Source organism: Haliotis asinina, chromosome 13 (assembly GCF_037392515.1).
Source record: "Haliotis asinina isolate JCU_RB_2024 chromosome 13, JCU_Hal_asi_v2, whole genome shotgun sequence".
NCBI classification, from domain to species: domain Eukaryota; kingdom Metazoa; phylum Mollusca; class Gastropoda; order Lepetellida; family Haliotidae; genus Haliotis; species Haliotis asinina.
Genome location: NC_090292.1, coordinates 45,187,771 through 45,207,145, shown reverse-complemented (window position 1 = coordinate 45,207,145; position 19,375 = coordinate 45,187,771). Strand labels below are relative to the sequence as shown.

The 19,375-nt window shown below is 39.1% G+C and overlaps 1 protein-coding gene across 1 annotated transcript; it reads left to right on the top strand.

Annotated features, from left to right (window-relative positions):
* The first annotated feature begins 2,741 nt into the window (after positions 1 to 2,741).
* On the top strand, positions 2,742 to 8,410 carry LOC137259964 (poly [ADP-ribose] polymerase tankyrase-1-like). Its single transcript, XM_067797621.1, has 6 exons — positions 2,742 to 3,323; positions 5,953 to 6,018; positions 6,356 to 6,442; positions 6,755 to 7,147; positions 7,463 to 7,549; positions 7,862 to 8,410. Exons 1-6 carry the CDS (start codon positions 2,807 to 2,809, stop codon positions 8,263 to 8,265), a joined length of 1,554 nt encoding a protein of 517 aa, XP_067653722.1. The 5' UTR covers positions 2,742 to 2,806; the 3' UTR covers positions 8,266 to 8,410.
* Positions 8,411 to 19,375: the final 10,965 nt, after the last annotated feature.

Below are 19,375 nucleotides of genomic sequence, written 5' to 3'. Positions count from 1 at the left end.
ATTCTCAATAATTTTGAACCATACTGTATATACTGGTTCAATGGGCGGATGACATAAGTCTGGCAAAATATTGATCAGAAAAATACTTCCACGCAGTGATGGATGCACTAATGACCTGCTAGGTTTATGATCAACACAGTAAAACTTAAAATAAGTTGGACTAGACCCAAGAAGAGATTCCGCAATGAGCTATGTTTGGAGTAAAGCTTAGAGCTTGAGGTGACCCCAGATCGGAATTATCTGGGATAGATTCTGACACTAACTCAAAGACATGAGTAATTAGGATTTGATAGATAAATCTAAACTTATAGAATAAACTAATGCGAATCAAACGAAGACTGAAATCAAAAGTCAGAAATTAAGCATGAAAAATAATTGCTTCGCCTTACAATATCAAGTTACCGTTTCCTCCGTAACTGTAGCTTAGCACTGCGGAAACGTGTGCATGTGGAGGATATGTATAGTGTATAGGGGAATAGTACTGTGTACTTTGAAGTGAAGAATGTGTAGATATTCTACATTTACGATAACTATACACTTTAGTGTTTAGTTTATTGTTCAGTGTTTAGATATCGAACAGAGATTTTAAAATACTAAACATGTATAAGTTGGGATGTACTGAATGTAATAGTCGTTTCAATGCTTCATGCATCTCAACATACAGCTTTACTATTCTTGTCGCCTCCATTCCAGTGTCTTGGCATTCTGACAAGACCAACTACGTTATACATGCAATCTGGTGCCAGTCTGATAAAACCTACCTGTATTCTTGCCAAGATTCATCAGAGTAAAACGTAGTCCAACAGCTCCAGCGTTGACGTTTTGAGTTTCATAGTTACTCAGGCACATTTGAACACATTCTGTTTACCAATATTTGAAATGGCGCCATGCTCAGAAGTTGTCTGATCAAGGCTACAACATCAAAGCCCCCAGGAAAGCATTTCTTGAGTTGTACTGTACATCAGTGGACGACATGCCCAAATCTCAAGAATCAGTAACAATCATGGTGTCCGATGGCATCTCCTATTTTGACTTGTAACAAAAGATCCCGATCTCTTGCCCCTGCCTGTGTTTATGACCAATACCACCGATGGAGCAGGTGCACTCTCCGTTTCGAGAACACTGATGGACTCCTGATCGACCCTGCTCTTGGCACAGATTCTGTATGGGTGTGGGAAAGATTTTGTTGTTTGTACTGAAGATTCTTAATGGCCTTTCTCCAGGTGTTTCATGACACCACGTTTATGCCCCCAGTGCTGTTACTTTCATTATTTGTACAGTTATGGTGGCATCAGCTCGGTATATGTCTCATGGACCTACATAAACGCTAAACATTGCACAAGGGGATTAAGTTAGTCTGAACTGTACTGTCCCAATGTCATCTTGTGAAGAGAGGTGGACACAACATCGGTCATATCTCAGATGTAGGTGGCAGATGTTGTGTTCCGTCAACCACTGGTGTACAGTTCTCCCTGAGTGGCTGTCTTGCCATGTCAACAATCGCTCTGGTTACGTGCTGTAGATAACGTCTCAGAACGTTGTTTGTGCCAAGCAGTTGTTTTCATGAAGCATTATTACTGCTGGTGTATGACACCTGATACCTGAACAATGATTGCCATCACTTTTACGTATATGCTGTCATAAGACACCAGATACAGCGTAATTCAGTTTGACAAAAGGCATTTACTCTCTAACCTATATTCTGTTGGTGTCAAAATGATACCGATTAATCACAAACTCTGTTCACGATCAAACATTCATTGCAACGCAGAATGTAAAGGTAAAATCTGACCTACTCTGGGGAAAGGTTTCATAACGTTTGTCTCCAAAATAAAAACAGTTACTGAACAAACTATATACATTTTGTCTAGTTAAGATATGCCAGAAATGGGTTGTATCCATGTCGAGAATCAAACTTGTGCCTTCGGCTTGAAGAGAAGAAACTTTAATCATTACGCTACCCTACACTGCCCTGTAATGTATATCCTGCATAATGCATAAAGTGAGTGAGTTGGGCTTAACGCCGACTTTAGCAATATTCCAGCTATATCACGGCGGGGAACACCAGAAATGGGATTCACATGTACCCATGTGGGGATTTGAACCTCAGCGAGGATTTGGTCCTCAGCGTGACGAGCGAACGCTTTAACCACTAGGCTACCCAACAACCCCCCAGTAGTACCCAACAACCCCTCATATATGACACCGGTATGTATTATACAATAAAAGTAGAGGGTGTTTTATTTGGGGTTCTGGTTCATGAACTTGCACTAATATCTGCTTTCATTGGTTGAATACCACACTCTCTGAGTCCAGCACACAAAGTCAGCGGTCTAACCCATACAGCAACCGTGGCTTCCACAAAAACAGGAAGTCCTGCAACTGGTGCTCTAGACCATGGACTTTGCACACCCTTCAGGTAAGTGATTTTTTTATCAATATCAATATCACTTTGCGTACCCTCCTGTCGACTCGACCCAACATATGTCCTAATATGTACACTTTGCTGAGAAAAGTGTAATCCCAAGTGTTACAAAATATACTTTTTACATTATTACTTTAATAGTGACAATACACCAAGCAGTGTTGTTCTTGCTGGGTACATGGCACTGCAAATCCATCTCATGTAGTTATCCGTTATGCCGGTTCTTATGACGTCACCCGTATGCACACTACTGATGTAGCGTGTGGTTGGTTCCCCGAGCTGGCGTTGTACCAAAAACTTGAGCCGGACCATATAAAAGCCCTTTACCCGGCAGCGAGGCAGTCGTCTACCAAGCTGCTTGCTGCACAGTTTCATCGGACAATGGAGCTATCAACGCTTGTACTCTTCGTCCTTGTGGTATTTGCTGTCGGTGACGTACAGGCTGTTCCTAAGCGTGGCACGTTGTCTAAACGGGTGAGAGAGCTGGAAATGGATATGATTATTTGGAAAGGTACAGTTGTTAATCTTGAGCGTAAAATGTTTGACCGTTTTAAAGACTTGGAGTTGTCACTAAAAGAAGACCTGACCACGACATTCGTCCCTGCTTTAATAAAGCCTCTCGTCAAGGAAGGGATCAATAGCATCATGAATGAAGACTACATTGGTAATATGATCAGTGGACATGTTGTCAATGAAGTCCTAAATTTGAAAGCCAACCTACAGAATACAAAGACACAACTCAAGCTACTGGCACAAAAGTTGAGAAGAGCTGAACAGGAAAGAGACCTTTACAGGAAGAGTCTTGGAAAAGTGCATGGAAAGTTGACCAATGATATACGTGCATTACAGCTGCAGGTAAATGACGCCAGGACCTCGACACATCCTGGAACTACAGCAGGTGAGAATTTTAACAAAGATTAGTCGCTAATGAACCTTCTATCTTGATAGTTAAGTCGGGAGCTATAGGAAGAACAATATTGTTTCGTTTGCATTTAGTCAGTGTTTTTAAGTCATAACGTATACCTACTAAGCATAATTTTCTGCATTTGAGACAGTATCTCGTAGGGAAACGTTCTGTGTTTTTAGTGAAAACCTTTCATTTCCGAACTAACTGGATAATGATATGATGTAATGATGTAATAGCTGTCTCAATACTGACCTTCGCCAAAGGTGACTGTATAAACACTCCCCGATATGATGGAAACCACACTTCGGCGTTCATGTAATTGCATTTTCGAAAACATCTCAACCGATTCTGGATTCAATTCATTTAAGAATTATCAGCTTTGATTTCATGAAAATCTGATATATCAGTGATCATTAATATGCTATTTTTTTAATTGAACACCCCAAGTAATTATCCGATGTTCACATCTCAAAACCTACTGCAAATAAGGCTGCGAATTCCGATGCTGTAATGTGTCAAAGGGCGACATTTACGATGAAGCTTAGTTTGAAAAGTAATTTGGATAACTTTAGCGTTGTCTGAGATAATAGTGAATGGTATGATGAAATGGGAATATCGCAGCTATTTACATCTTAGCCGTTGGAGTCTACTAACATCCACATATGATCTCTTTTGAAAGGGGACTTTTATATTTTATTTGACGAATAAATTAGGATTTAGTAGTGGCAAACAGTCTGCGAATTAGTACAATTTAGGGAAGTATCCGATATGCTAATATACAATTGTTGTCCATGTCATGTCACAGGTAACGCGAACTGTAACATGCTGCTGTCATGAAACTAAAACAAAACTAGAGAACAAACATCGGACGATTGGAAATATTTCCATATACAGAGTTGTTGATCAGTCAAAGCAAGCGAGAGCTAAACGTTGTCGTGCACCTAACCTAACACGTCAGACGTCATAGCTGGCAGCTGTGCTTCATGGCATCGCCAGTCAAAGCGTTTCACAACTAGCAGTGAGGTGTCGCTCGTGTTAGGACGTACGTTATTGGTGGGTAAGTTCTCAGTTTGTGATTTTAAAGTGATTTATGAAATCTGATGATACAGTGTAAATGTATGTTGTATGACTGCTGTAAAGCAGCTTGAATGATGTAGGAACGAAGTATTTGCTTCACACAATGTTTACACCCAGACCTGTGCTTAGCTTGTCACTAATAGGGGACAATGGACGGTCTGGGGAAGCATAACAAGGCAGCGTTTCACCTGATAGACTTGTTTTATTTGATCAAATTATGTACTCTTTCTTACCATTAACCTTGATCTGATGGCATTTACCTCTTTCACGGGAGACTTTGTGAGATTATTTTAAATCTGTCCAGTCCAATATTTCATTTCAAATGTATTTAGTGTTTTTTATTCGCTACATTGAAAAACATCCCCGCTGTAGCAGACGGCCAAACATAGCTTTGTGCATTTTGCGTTTTATCAGAAATTATGCATTTTATCAGACATTCAACGGAAAGTAGATTATGGAAGGGCAATTATGCTATATTTTCGTAATTTCTATTATTGAAAAATATCGGGCAACCGACATATCAAACGTTACCACCACACACTGCCACGTGTTTGTACCCTTATCGTTTATCAAAGGGCACTGCATCCATGTACACAAGTACGGTTGTGTCAGCTGCAGTTTCCGCCTTGGTTAGCAGTTGTTTGAGAATTGCTACCACTGCAACTCGGTATTCTGACATTTTGTGAGTGCTTCACGGAGACTGCCTGACACAAATTACAACTGTGTTGCACAAACGCCGAATCAAGTTTTGTGTGTTAAACACTGTAGTGTTAATCTGCTTCACATTAGAATTTATGGAATTGCCTAAAATACCAATGCACTAAACAGAGACGGTAGGGTTAGGACATTCTAGTCCCGGTTAGTGAATTCAAACTAGAAAGGCAGCCATTCCATAATTATGGAATTATGAGTAGGTGAAAGTGCAGATGATATTGTTTGTTTGTCTACTAACAGTAACATTCTGAAAATAATATATGCTGATATATGACATCCCCGTTGAATATGCATCCCTAACCTAACCCTAACCATGAGGGTGAACTGACTGTTTTGTTACACCGTTCATGTTTATATTTTTCATTTATTCAATTCTACTATATCAACAAAGGGGGGGATCTCAACTGTTATCCCACAGTCAATGCACAATGGACAGCTTTTTAAGTTTACTGAATCAAACTGTAAAAATATATTTATGGAATGAAATCTTCATCAAATCAAACCGTGTGTAATACCTCTGTTATAACAGATAACAGATTAGTTAGACTTTATGAATACATAATATTATCATACAGTCAATGCACAATGGACAGTTTATTACATTCACTGTCAAACTGTGAAAATATACTTAGGGAATGAAATATCCATTAAATTAAACATGTTTAATACTTCTGTTACAACTGATAACAGATTAGTAGATCTACATAGTAGATCCGTACATAATGCTGAAAGGCAAAACAGCTGTGGAAAGCTGAAACCAGTAGTCACAATACTTTGCCCATATGTTGTACTATGTACAGTTTTCTGATTAAAATATCCCCTGTTTCAGCCTCGACTGACCCGAGCCCTAAATCAACGGTTTCACCAGCGCCTGTGACGACAAAAGACCTTGAAGGTAGGTGGGAAAACCCAGCAGACAGGGAGCTCTGTTTTTTTTTCTCCCTGCATTTACCTCACCGATGTATATGCTCGTGGCCATTTTGACTTGAGGGATGAATCTCAACCGGTGTCATTGTCAGTCACAGAATTTCAAACTGTAAACAAATAATATCAGGATGTGTAACTTTTTTCCGTGCTATTAGGAGTTATCTCAATCAAAATGAACGATATATGATTAACACTTTATCCATAAGATATGTGTTTGCAATTTAATCGTACATAATATTGAAAGGAAAAACAGAAATGCTTATGTGCTAAGTATCGTCTTCTGAACAACATGTTCCCTGTTTCAGCCTCCACGACTGACGCGAGTGAGGATCTGACACCCAGCACGACAGTTCCACCGACGCCAGTGACGACACAAGACTCTGATCACCATGGTAGGTTGGAAAACCCAGCAACAACAGTTGTATTGACATTATCACTTTGTAAAGTTCAACAAACATCAACACTCTCCAGTCGTGCACAAAATAATGCTACAACATCTCACTCTAACAGAAAGTTACATATTTAACACGCCATCGCTAATTCCAGAGACTACATGTTGACATTCCCGTCATGTTGGATTGTTGTCAGCCATGATGGAATTGTTTAAATGATGTAGCAATGTCCGAGTCATGTACCAACATCATGTAAACATTGTAGATGTGTGACAAAGATGTCAGGTGTACACAGTTTATTTTGTGTTACAGCGACTCCATCAGCAGCAGCAGGCCGCGACCTCTTCGACGCCAGCGAGGACGGTGACCTGAAGAGAGTGAAGCGGATCCTGGCAGCGGGAAACGCTGACATCAACTATAGAGGAGGAGGGTACAGAATGACACCGGTGATGATGGCAGCAGGGAAGGGACGCAGGGACGTGGTGGAGTTCCTGGTGGGTAGAGGGGCTGATGTGTCACTGGTGAGCAAGTACGGTAACAACGTCCTTCACTGGGCCTGTAATGGTGGAGACCTGGATACGGTGAAGCTGATCCTGGATCTCAACGTGGTGGACGTCAACGCCAGGAACAACGACGGGGAGACAGCGGCTGACAAGGCGAGAGGCAGGAGATATCAGCGCGTGTTGGATCTGCTGGTGTCACATGGTGCACACTGATTTTTTTTTTCTCCCTGCATTTACCTCACCGATGTATATGCTCGTGGCCATTTTGACTTGAGGGATGAATCTCAACCGGTGTCATTGTCAGTCACAGAATTTCAAACTGTAAACAAATAATATCAGGATGTGTAACTTTTTTCCGTGCTATTAGGAGTTATCTCAATCAAAATGAACGATATATGATTAACACTTTATCCATAAGATATGTGTTTGCAATTTAATCGTACATAATATTGAAAGGAAAAACAGAAATGCTTATGTGCTAAGTATCGTCTTCTGAACAACATGTTCCCTGTTTCAGCCTCCACGACTGACGCGAGTGAGGATCTGACACCCAGCACGACAGTTCCACCGACGCCAGTGACGACACAAGACTCTGATCACCATGGTAGGTTGGAAAACCCAGCAACAACAGTTGTATTGACATTATCACTTTGTAAAGTTCAACAAACATCAACACTCTCCAGTCGTGCACAAAATAATGCTACACCATCTCACTCTAACAGAAAGTTACATATTAAACACGCCATCGTTAATTCCAGAGACTACATGTTGACATTCCCGTCATGTTGGATTGTTGTCAGCCATGATGGAATTGTTTAAATGATGTAGCAATGTCCGAGTCATGTATCAACATCATGTAAACATTGTACATGTGTGACAAAGATGTCTGGTGTACACAGTTTACTTTGTGTTACAGTGACTCCATCAGCAGCAGCAGGCCGCGACCTCTACGACGCCAGCGAGGACGGTGACCTGAAGAGAGTGAAGCGGATCTTGGCAGCGGGAAACGCTGACATCAACTATAGAGGAGGAGGGTACAGAATGACACCGGTGATGATGGCAGCAGGGAAGGGACGCAGGGACGTGGTGGAGTTCCTGGTGGGTAGAGGGGCTGATGTGTCACTGGTGAGCAAGTACGGTAACAACGTCCTTCACTGGGCCTGTGATGGTGGAGACCTGGATACGGTGAAGCTGATCCTGGATCTCAACGTGGTGGACGTCAACGCCAGGAACAACGACGGGGAGACAGCGGCTGACAAGGCGAGAGGCAGGAGATATCAGCGCGTGTTGGATCTGCTGGTGTCACATGGTGCACACTGAAGTCGGTGTTGATGTAGACAGAGACGAGCAGATGTTGTTACTGACACCGTCGTGGTGTGTGCCGTCCACGTCGTCGTGTGTCACGATTCAGGAGATTTTCTTTCATCTTCCTGAATATAAATAAAAGTTGTTGAATGATTTTTCAGACATTTTGTCATGTTTTGTGTTTGGAACCTCGCATGATCAGGTAAGAAAATAGTGAAGTCAGTGTAAACATAAACTATGAGTGATTGTACGTAAGCGTCGCCCGTCTTGACGTAATTCTGTGTTAATTTTGTTCTGAGAATCTCGCGAATTGTGAAACAGACAACAAACTGTTTGTTTACATGTCGCTGCACTCTGTGACCTCAGACAGAGCCGAGGTTCACTCAGCTGACGTGGCGCCATTTGTACAGTGAAAGTGACGTCACACTGCTGATGACGTCACAATTATCCACAAAGGCCATACAGAGCCGCGCAATGCTGGCCCCATGCCACACAACACAAGCAGTGTTAGTTGCCGTTGCTTAGCAAAGAGAGAATGGACATTTGCAGCTGATTACTGTGTCATAGGGAAATGAACCCATTTTGCACTGACTGAAAACACTGAAAACACTCGTCATCCAAATAATCTGTTTTATTTATCCCTAGGACACATATATTTTCCCTCTTGACATAACATACAGTTTTTAGTTAAAACACAGTTTCTGAAAATGACCGGTAATAATTATTTAGGTCGTAGGTTCGACAAAAGTCACCATTAGCGGCCACGTGTTGAAGTGAACTTGAAAGAAAATAGCCATTAATTTGTATTAGTGATGAGTGACATGGGTTTTTTGGATAAGTGGAAATGATTTTGCTGAGACCTCGCCTATAACTTTGAGACATATAAAAAATAAATCTTTAAGTCGTCTTTCCTTCATATTTGTTTGAAATGTAAACAAAGAAAAAGTCCGATTTTACACTGCGGTAGCATTTTAGGAAATTTTCCAGCATCCAGTCGTGTAATCACTGCTTACAATAGCTAAATACGCTTAGAATATTCCGTGGAAGAATATTGTAGCATATTAAAAATAGATACAATGCAATCGTTTGATAATTCATAAGAAACTGTCAAACCTTTAGTGCAGCGTGACGCCGTGACTGACGCAAAATCACGCAGAACGAAAACGGTACTTGTCAGCATTTCTGGCTACTTCCGTCATTTAGAATGTAAACTTTGAAAAAAAAGCAAAAACAAACATACAACAATATACAGATAGTCAGAATAATTCAGGTTAGGTACATCTCACATTTGTGTACAAAAGATCGCTTAATCAAGGAAAGAGTCCTCATAAAATACTGTGTACCCTTGTCAGCGAAGCCACCATTTTGAAAGAAACCGGTCATCTGTAGTGATGTCACACATATTAGGCAATTTCTTTGAGGTGAAGGTCGGTTGAACAAGGGTAAACACAATGGCCATATCATTCCGATTGCACTTCAAGTATTCTGATGTTTATTTTGCGTATCGTTCAGATATTTTTTTTTTATGAAACTGATAACAGTATCTACATGTTACATCCATGTTCAATACCATATCATATAATGGATAAAAGGTAAGCTTTTGAAGAAAGACTCAGAAATTGACTCAGTACGTGTATTATACCACATTTTAAGCCTCTACACAAGTGTTAAAGGGTGATCGATGCATGACCTCTCTGTCGACGTTTGACGTCATAGAAGAAAATCAATTTTTGACATTTATTTGATTTTGTGAGTATGAAGTTATGCATTAGCACATACATCCATTTCATATACACTTATATCGTTCAGATATCAAACTGTATTTTCTTAGCTCTCGCTTTGCGTCAAGATGACAAATTAAAAAAAATCGTAGCAGAGTGATTTTATTGGTGCATGAAAAAAAAAGGAGATATACACTGATTTTTAACGCACACACAAGTTTTGGACAACATTTAGCAATGTCTATTTCTCAAATTCCTGAGGTTGTCGCAGTTGTATTTATAGGATAGGAAATTAAATATTCTACTCCTGTTCTATTTTATAGCCGTACGCAGATCCAGAACCACGCGAGCGCAAATCTAGCACAACGTTCACTTTTCAAACAGTGCGAAAATGTGCGCCTGAATAAAAACTCTGCATCCATTCCAGTGGGGGGAAAAATCACCCCGTCTGTATCAATACGTGAACACTAGAAGAGAGAAAACATTATGGCAGTTGTTCAACTCCAAATGTGATACCATGCACCGACACACTGGGCAGAAAACGTCTTCTAATATTTACAAGTTTTCTGGCAGGCGTCATCTGAAATTTGGTAACACTGACTGACGCCCTTGCCTGCCACCGGACCAAGGTTCAAGTACAAAGGTCATGATGTCATCATCGCCTGTTCTGACGTCACGGGGTTACTGTCGGTCGATTGCTTGTTTTGTCTTTTTGGAGTAGTGATGAGGCTGTCCAACTCTATATTGTAAGCTTGGTTTCGGAACGTCTCGAATATCACTATCACCAAACCGTGCAAATAAGGTATAAATATCTCACAACGAATGAAATATTTGATATCCTACATATCCTCATGTTGATTATGTGTTATTTTCGGAATTTTACTCTCACTCTTGCATCAGTAATTTCATGAAGGAAGTCCGTTCGTGAAAGAGAGAGCGAGCTATGTTGTCTTCCAGAAAACAAGTTTATTTACACTCACCGCTTCTTCACCGTTCAAGTTAATTGAACAGCATGAACCCGTCCTCGTGTTTTGATATTTCTGCATCACAATATACAACACCCACCATAGTCAGAACGTTATTTCCAAGTATTGCCTGGACCGATCCCTATTTGTGCCCTGACCCAATCTGGCACAAGAAACACTGACATGGATAAATTGTTGACAAAAAAGTGATAGTCTGTACACAATCGTAACATTTTAAAAAAGTTTTATGTTATTTTTTTTCATGTTTTGTTTTGGTTTTGGTTTTTTCATATATACGGTCCCTTATTTTTTTCTCTCAGTATATGTGTGTCAGAAACACTGAGGAGAGGAGGCAGGCAGGCAACACTGTTAGTGACAGTGTGTTGCCGCAACAGTTTACAGAACGGGGCGATTCGTTCAGAATGTGAAACCAATAAACAGATAAAAGCGCTCATCATATCATGAGATATCTATGAACAACGTTTAACGTTCTGATTGTTTTCTTCGAATTTGTGAGTGAACATGATCACGTGACTACCTTTGCATGGAAGATTTTGGTGTGTGCGATGTGTTACAAAAGGTGGTTAGGAACAGAAAGTAAACATATTGTAATTCTAGAAGCATGAAGTACATAGTTTGACCGATATTTATAAGCAGTGCTATAGGGGAAAACATTCTGTTACGAATTAATCTCAATTATCTTTGATTAAATATGTCATTTCGAATGTACACAGTGTTTGATCCATGACTATTGCAAAAACATTTGTGGAAACGCAACCAAGAGCTGGCCTGTTTATCAAAGGTATTATTATTATTAAGTTCTGGTGAAGTGACAGCCCCGGTAAACCTAAAATGATCCAACCACTTGGAGAATTTTATATCAACTGCATGTTCTTCACTGCAAATGGTTGAAATACCACAGTGAGTATATATGTGTTAAACTACTTCATCCGGTATCTTCTATTAAATTTCATTCTTGTCAAATCATATGTCTGAGTGAGTGTGAGTGAGTATAGTTTTACACCGCACTCAGCAATATCCCAGCTATATGGCGGCGGTCTGTAAATAATCGAGTCTGGACCAGACAATCCAGTGACCAACAACATGAGCATCAATCTGCGCAATTGGGAACCGATGACATGTGTCAACCAAGTCAGTAATCCTGACCACCCGATCCCGTTAGTCGCCTCTTAGGACAAGCATAGTCGCCTTTTATGGCAAGCATGGGTTGCTGAAGGCCTATTCTACCCCGGGACCGTCACCGGTCTCATATGTCTGAAATATCTATAATAGTCGTTTGATGAGTGTGAGGTTTAAGATGTGCCTGTACCTGAACATAACTAAACATATTCAACTTCTAAAAATGACATTGAAAGAAATTGTTCCCTGCCAAGGGACTTCCAGGTGAAAGTCTTACCATTTAGACATGTCTGAACTTGAATGTCATAAGCTCGTTTTGATCTGGAGACGTTAGTTGAAATTAATACCGTAGTTACTTCAGTGGGGTTTACTGTCTGTCTGTATTAGAACATGGTTCTTCTGTCCTACACTGATACTCATTAAATGTGCCATACTGTGACAACTAATGCTGAGTGTGCATATTTGCCGTGTCAGTTTTGACCAGTATTATTGATCCAAATACACCTGCCATCTAGAAAGCTACATCATATCTACAACAGTAGTAGAAGGGATGGGGCTTCTAAATCACCCCTGTATAAGCTATATTATCGTTAATAATGTGAATCTCACAAACTCCCCGTCTGCTTTCACATAAAGTGATTTTGGTGTCTAAAAAATCCTTTTAACTTCGATGGCTCATGCTGGGGTGATTTAGAACGCACCATCCCTTCTACTACTTATGTATTTCAATCTCTATAGTGGGTTGTGTGTGCATAATCGATAAAATGACAGCCAATTAGACAAATGATTCACATATAGTAACGCATTCTCAGTTAAGAGGGACTATTGCTGTTGCCTACTTTATAGCTGGCTGTACTTTAAAATATTTGAGCATAAATACAAATTTTCATGTACAGATATTTCAAATAATAGCATCTACAATCATTTTCAAACATCAAACGCTTTGCAGTAAAACAATTTGAAGCGTCAGACAAATTTATATGGTTCAATGACGCCATTTTTCTAATGTCGGCAGTAGAGACCAAATACAAATGAACTTGCATAAAACTTACACCAAGAGACTTTTCCTTAAAGTTATAAGCATAACTTCAACAAGATATATGTGGTTTCTTTTGCAAATATCACTTTGTCCATATTTCCGCGTGAATGAAACAAAAAAATGCATATATATTTTGTCGGTAGGGACTGGGTAATTTACGTTACCCTCTGTTTGTTTCTATCGGTTCTTGTGATAAACCATCGCCAAAGTCAATAAAAACGCCATTTCTCAGTGGGTCAAATGATATGTGTTTATTAGTTTAAAAAATTAGCTTAATCAACATAAAGTTTTCCTCCAACGTAGACAGATATATTCTTCATAAGTACCGATTTTTTAAGGATGTAATCATACATTACTGTTATAACTGAAAACCTAGCCTTCTGTCAGCTGTATTCGACCCGATATACTTGGAGCCAGGTGGAATGATGTTAGCCATGGGCCCTAACCATGCATTGAGTGTTCATACAATGTGGCAACATTTTCTTCATTACCAGAAATAATTTACATTACTGGAACTTACGTTACCACCGTATTTGGGAAACGGCCTGGAAGTAAAGGTGTAACCCCCAAAGATATGCCAGTCATTGCAGGCCACAGACAGCATGTCACGGCAGTTTTTCCGAGTGATTAAAGCAGTAAATATTCTGGGAAGAGAGGAAATACGTGCTACCAACGATTGTCTTGAAGCAAGTTTGGTAAGTAATACTTCAGTTGACATATTTTAGACAAAAAATATCTGACTTTTCATTGTAGCATCGGGTTTTCATGTCTCAAATTACTGAACCTTCACATTGAAAGTCAGGTTTGATATTTGAATGACGTTGATCAGAGTAATGTCCCTTAATAGATAAGTAACGTAAGATACATATTGGTAACGTAAATTACAGAGAAAGAAAAAAGGCAAAATTGGGAGCAGTATATCTCAAAATGGAAACAAAGCGTGTTAAAGGATATTATGTACCAACAGCAAATCTGAGTAGAGCTGATAAAAACAAAAGGAGGATTAGAATAAGAAAGAATGTGTCTGAATACAGGCAAAAGGTGAAACTTTTGAAAAATGACATTGATCAAAATGTTGTTCCTGTGGCATCAAATCAAGATCAAAACAAAAGTCAAACCACAAGTGACGTAGTAGAGGATGACAACGGTGTATCCAGTACAACAGCTGCTACTCCCATGGTAGTGAAGTTGCCACAGTTACCTTCCAAGAACAGAACTAGAAAGAGAGTTAGCAGAGCAGTATCAAAGGCGAACAGAAAGATAACCAACCTAATGTCACAAAATACAACACTGAAGCGGGAAAATCAAAAGAGCTGAAAAGAGGTATGAGAGACTAACAAAATCAGTTTGAGCTCACAACATTCAGAATCTCCTAGAAGCAAAATTGATAAAGAAATGAGAGAAGAAGGTATCAGTCCAACCAAGAATCCTACAATCAGAAAGAGGCTGCTACTAGGTGAATGCGTGGCTGATGAAATAAACTCTACTATCAAAAACAATACATCAAACATGGCAAATGTCATCTGCCGTATGACATATGGTAACGTTCTGAGAAAGAACAGACTGGAGACAACATTTTCCAGAGCTGCAAAAGTTTCAAGGAAAAGTCTGTACAAGGCAACAACGAAGGTCGTGAGTTTACAGCAGAGACGAAAGGTGAGAGCATCAACAATGGCCTTACAATTTTTGGAAACGGAGGACAACTCTCGACAGATGCCTGGAAAAGCTGATGCTGTGAAAGGAACATCAAAGAGAAACAAAATACAGAAATTCGTGTTGAATGACTATTTGAAAAACATCTACCTGAAGTTCTTGGCTGAGAATACAGAGGTCAAGGTTTCTTTAACGCCCTTTTGCCGATTCAGACCAAAACACATAAGCACAGTGAATTATGCTGCTAGAGTATCGTGCTTATGTGTAAAGCACCAAAATGTTGCCTTGAAGCTCAAGTGCTTGCAGTCAATGAAGGTGAATTGTCCAACAAGTCCAGACAGGTTTGCTGATGAGTACAGAGAGTCTGGTGTTGATGAAATCCTCTCCAAGATCGATGATGGCCTACAATCAGTTACATTCAAAGAATGGAAACGAGTCTTAACAGAAGATGGCAAACAACGCATGAAACGCATGTCGATGTGACACAAGCAAAGCGTCAGTTTCTTGAAACAATGCGAACAGCTTTTGCAGATATAGCTTCACACATCGAGAGAGTTAAAACCCAGTATAGCCAGTTTAAGTCCATGAAGGAAAACCTTCTTGAGAATCATGTGTTGATTCAAATGGACTTCGCAGAAAACTACAGCTGTCAGTCAATGGATGAAGTCCAATCAGCGTATTGGAATCAGGAGATGGTCACATTGCACCCTGTAGTCATTTATTACAAAGATGATGAGGGCCTTCTTCAGCACAAAAGCACTGTCTATGTGTCTCCAGTATTACAGCACAACTTCTCATTGGTATTTGCAATCATGCAGGGTATAATGAAAGACGTTACGATCTCGTGTCCAGATGTCAGGCATGTCCACTACTGGACAGACTCGCCTACCTCGCAGTACAGGAACAGGAGTGCTTTCGACGTCATCGCAAGACATGAGAGTATCTTTGGTTGCAGAGGTTCCTGAATCTCAAACTCTTGACATGGGAAATCTAAAAGTTGGTGCATTTGTATGTGCCTTGTATGAAAATAAACCTTACATTGGAAAAGTCATTGATATTGATCAAGAAGATGATGAGGTTCATATTTCCTTCATGGAGCAATCAAAGGCTCAAAAACAGTTCAATGCTTACAAATGGCCAAAGAAGAGCGACGAATTGTTGGTAGAATTGGGCAAGCTGCTGTTTGTGTTAGAGGAGACTCCAATACCAACCGGGAAGACCCGTAGAATCTTCAGTCTTTACGAAAAAGATGCTGCCGTGATGGAACAATTCATGGCAACAGTGAAGTAACTTACGTTACCATAGTTGAAAGGGTCATATTTCCCCTGAAATGGTTCTGTTACATTCCATAAGTAACATACTTACCTTCAACATGTTGACTTTGAAATCTGTTGAGTTAAAGTAAGTGTTCTACATCAGAAAATTTATACAAGGTTAGAAAACTGTACTTTTCGTTACAGGGAAAATGTCAGTTATTGTCGAGCGACCATACTTTCAGTTTAAGTGTTGTGTGGAAGAAATGGTTAAGAACACATTTTGAGACATTATTTCATTTCTGCACTTTTTACTGAGATACAAGGATATGTGTCTTATGTATCGTAATTTACGTTACCGGTCTTAAACATGGCCAGTGTTCCTCACACGTGTAGCTAACTCGTACAGTGGTCGATATTTTGTACTGTTGCAATGTTTAGAGTATTTGACAATGTTCTGAAATGCAGCATTTCTCGTTTAGTCGATGTGTTTTTGCGAATTTGGTAATTTACGTTATGTTTGAGTGTTAAAATATTACATTTTATTCATTTAAATATCAAAACTGTGATGATTCAAAAGCTGTTTGTGTTGCGATTGAGAATCATTGGAAAGATTTATTAAAAGTTTTTTGACTGAAATAAGAGTTGAATTATGTGGTTGAATTTGATTGCCGGTGTTCATCCAATGTAAGAATAGTAATTTACGTTACAGACAAATGACCTAATCCTGGGTAACTGCAAATTCCAATATATATACTATTGTCAGTTGTGTAAGATTTAGAGGATTAAACAATTCGAAAAAGATCATTCAAATACAGTTAAACAGTTCTTTAAATTAGAAGTGACATTTGATATTTTACTTATGGGGGAAATTTATATTTGAGAATAAGTATATCACTTTGTAAATTACACCGATTTTCTAATTTTTCGATTTTAAGAATATTGATTACGCTCCATAGTTAGATGAAAATATGTGAAAGTTTGTTTCCATGATATACGGAAGATATCACAATTTTAAATTAAGTTATGTATCAAGTTTTTGTAATTAGGCACTGTAACGTAAATTACAAAGCTGAAATGGAGTACACATTTTCAGGCGTTGATAATGAAAAAAATGTTTGTCCCCGAGTGTGGAAATTTTACAGGAGTTTGCTTCAGATGTGCCTCTGACTGAAAACGTTAACATGGATCATACTGATTTGACTTTATGATTTCACAGTAGTAGACCCCAATAGTCCCGGTTAACTGAGAATGAGTGAGTATGAACCCTGTGCCATTGCAACAGTGCGTGAGTTAAGAAGGCAAGCACGTGACAATGGATTGTAGGGTTATTCCCGCATGAGAACGTCTGAATTATTAACTTTATTAGGGTCAAATATAAAACCATCCCTAATGTGGAAGAACTGATCAATGAAGCCTGCGAGCGCGGTATGAGGGTGTATTCACGTATGAGGAAGTTTGAGCTCATTGAATTACTAAAGGAACAAACCCCTATAGAATTACAATTCAAGCCCACTGAGCGTGCTATTGGAAAATATTTGAGGGGTTGGAAGATGGAAGTTCAAAGAAATATAAACTTTGGTGATATAAAACAATTGGTATTTCATAAAGTGAATGATTTCAGAGGTATTAAATTCCAACTCACGTTGAAGATGACATTAGAGAAACAACAGGCGGATGGTGCTACTGAATACACTATTGTTTACTTCAGACGTAATCAGGAAGCTACAACACAACCAGATACTATCAACTCTTCCATTGATAGATCATTTGAAAAAAACAGAAAAAACATTACACTAACAGGGGATCTGGTTGGGTGGTTGATAAGGTTAATGTGATCTACCTGGATATAGGAAGCTATAAACCTATCAGAGGAGGGAAGTCTCTACCAACCCCTAAATATTTCGCAGACAACATGCTACGATTAATATTCCAAATATTCATGGGGAAAATTGCATGAGGATATCATTAAGAATTATTATTTCCAGCTAAGATAAATCTATGCAGACTTTCCAGTTATCCGGTGGATGATGACATGATTTGGTATAGATGAACCAACCCCCTATCTCCCAGTGCACAAACATAGAAAAACAGAATCCAGATTTGGCTATAAACGTATTCGGGCATGAAGGTAATAAACTTACAGTCCACAGGATAAGTCCTGTATTGTATAAGGAGGGTAGAAAAGTAGCTAATGTATTTCTAATACAAAGAGATGAACAATGTCACTACATACCGATAACATATTTCAGTCGCTTGGCGTTCGACCAAACAAAACACAAGGAAAAGAAACACTTCTGTGAAAGGTGCCTTCAGGAGTTTTCAAGAGCCGATGTGCTCGATTCACACAGGGATGATTGCCTAGGTGTAGGAGAGACAGCCATACGGGTAGAGATGCCAATCGAAAACAACAATATCTTGAAGTTTATCAACCACAAAAATCAGATGTCATGATGACATGAACGTGGTTTTTTTCTATGTCCAATTCAATTTAATTTGTTCTCATTGTAAAACTTTAATAGTTTTATCTTTGAAAACATGTTATAATTTTATTTCAATTTTATTCCATCTTAATTTTTGTTTATTTTCAATCAGACCTATATTTATTTTTAATACACTTTTATTTATTTTGAAAGTTCTTTATTACATTTTATTATTGTATTGTATTGCAGGCTGTGTGTTGTTATGTGGTTAGCAATATTAGTGACTGACTTGGGTGTGTTTGTCTCTGTCAGTGTGAGGATGACTGTCAAGGGGTGCAAGTAAATGTTAGCTGTCGCATGTTTTTAGAAATATATTTGTAACACATATTGATCTGTTAATTAGTGCTATATCTTTCTTACTATATCTTTGATCTCTATTTGTCTGAAAATAAAACAGTGAATCTTATTGTATCATTTGTTTTTCTTTATGTATGCATTATCATTGTACACAAACTCCGTTTATTGTCTTTGCCAACCAGGTGTAACAAGTATGTTACATACAATGACACACAAGTGTCTCCTGTGAACCTGTGTAAATGAAGTGCTGTAGAGTGTTGTAAATGAAGTCCTGATGGAGTCTTGATAACTAAAACTTAGAGAATCCATTAGATTTCCGTTAAGTTACCTGAAACTCAACAGAAACCTGTTGGAAAGTGGGTAACGGATACCTTGCGGAAACGCTTAGAAAGTGGGTAATTGTAAGTTTCCATTATTGCGGAGACTCAGTGGAAACGAACGGAAACTCCCTGGATTCTAAGTGGAAACTTAAGTTTCAGTCCAGTTTCCATGAGTTATTTTTGCTGTGTCAGTACCATACATTATCTACGCTGACTTCGAAGCTATTATTAAACCAATCGATACCATGGCTCCA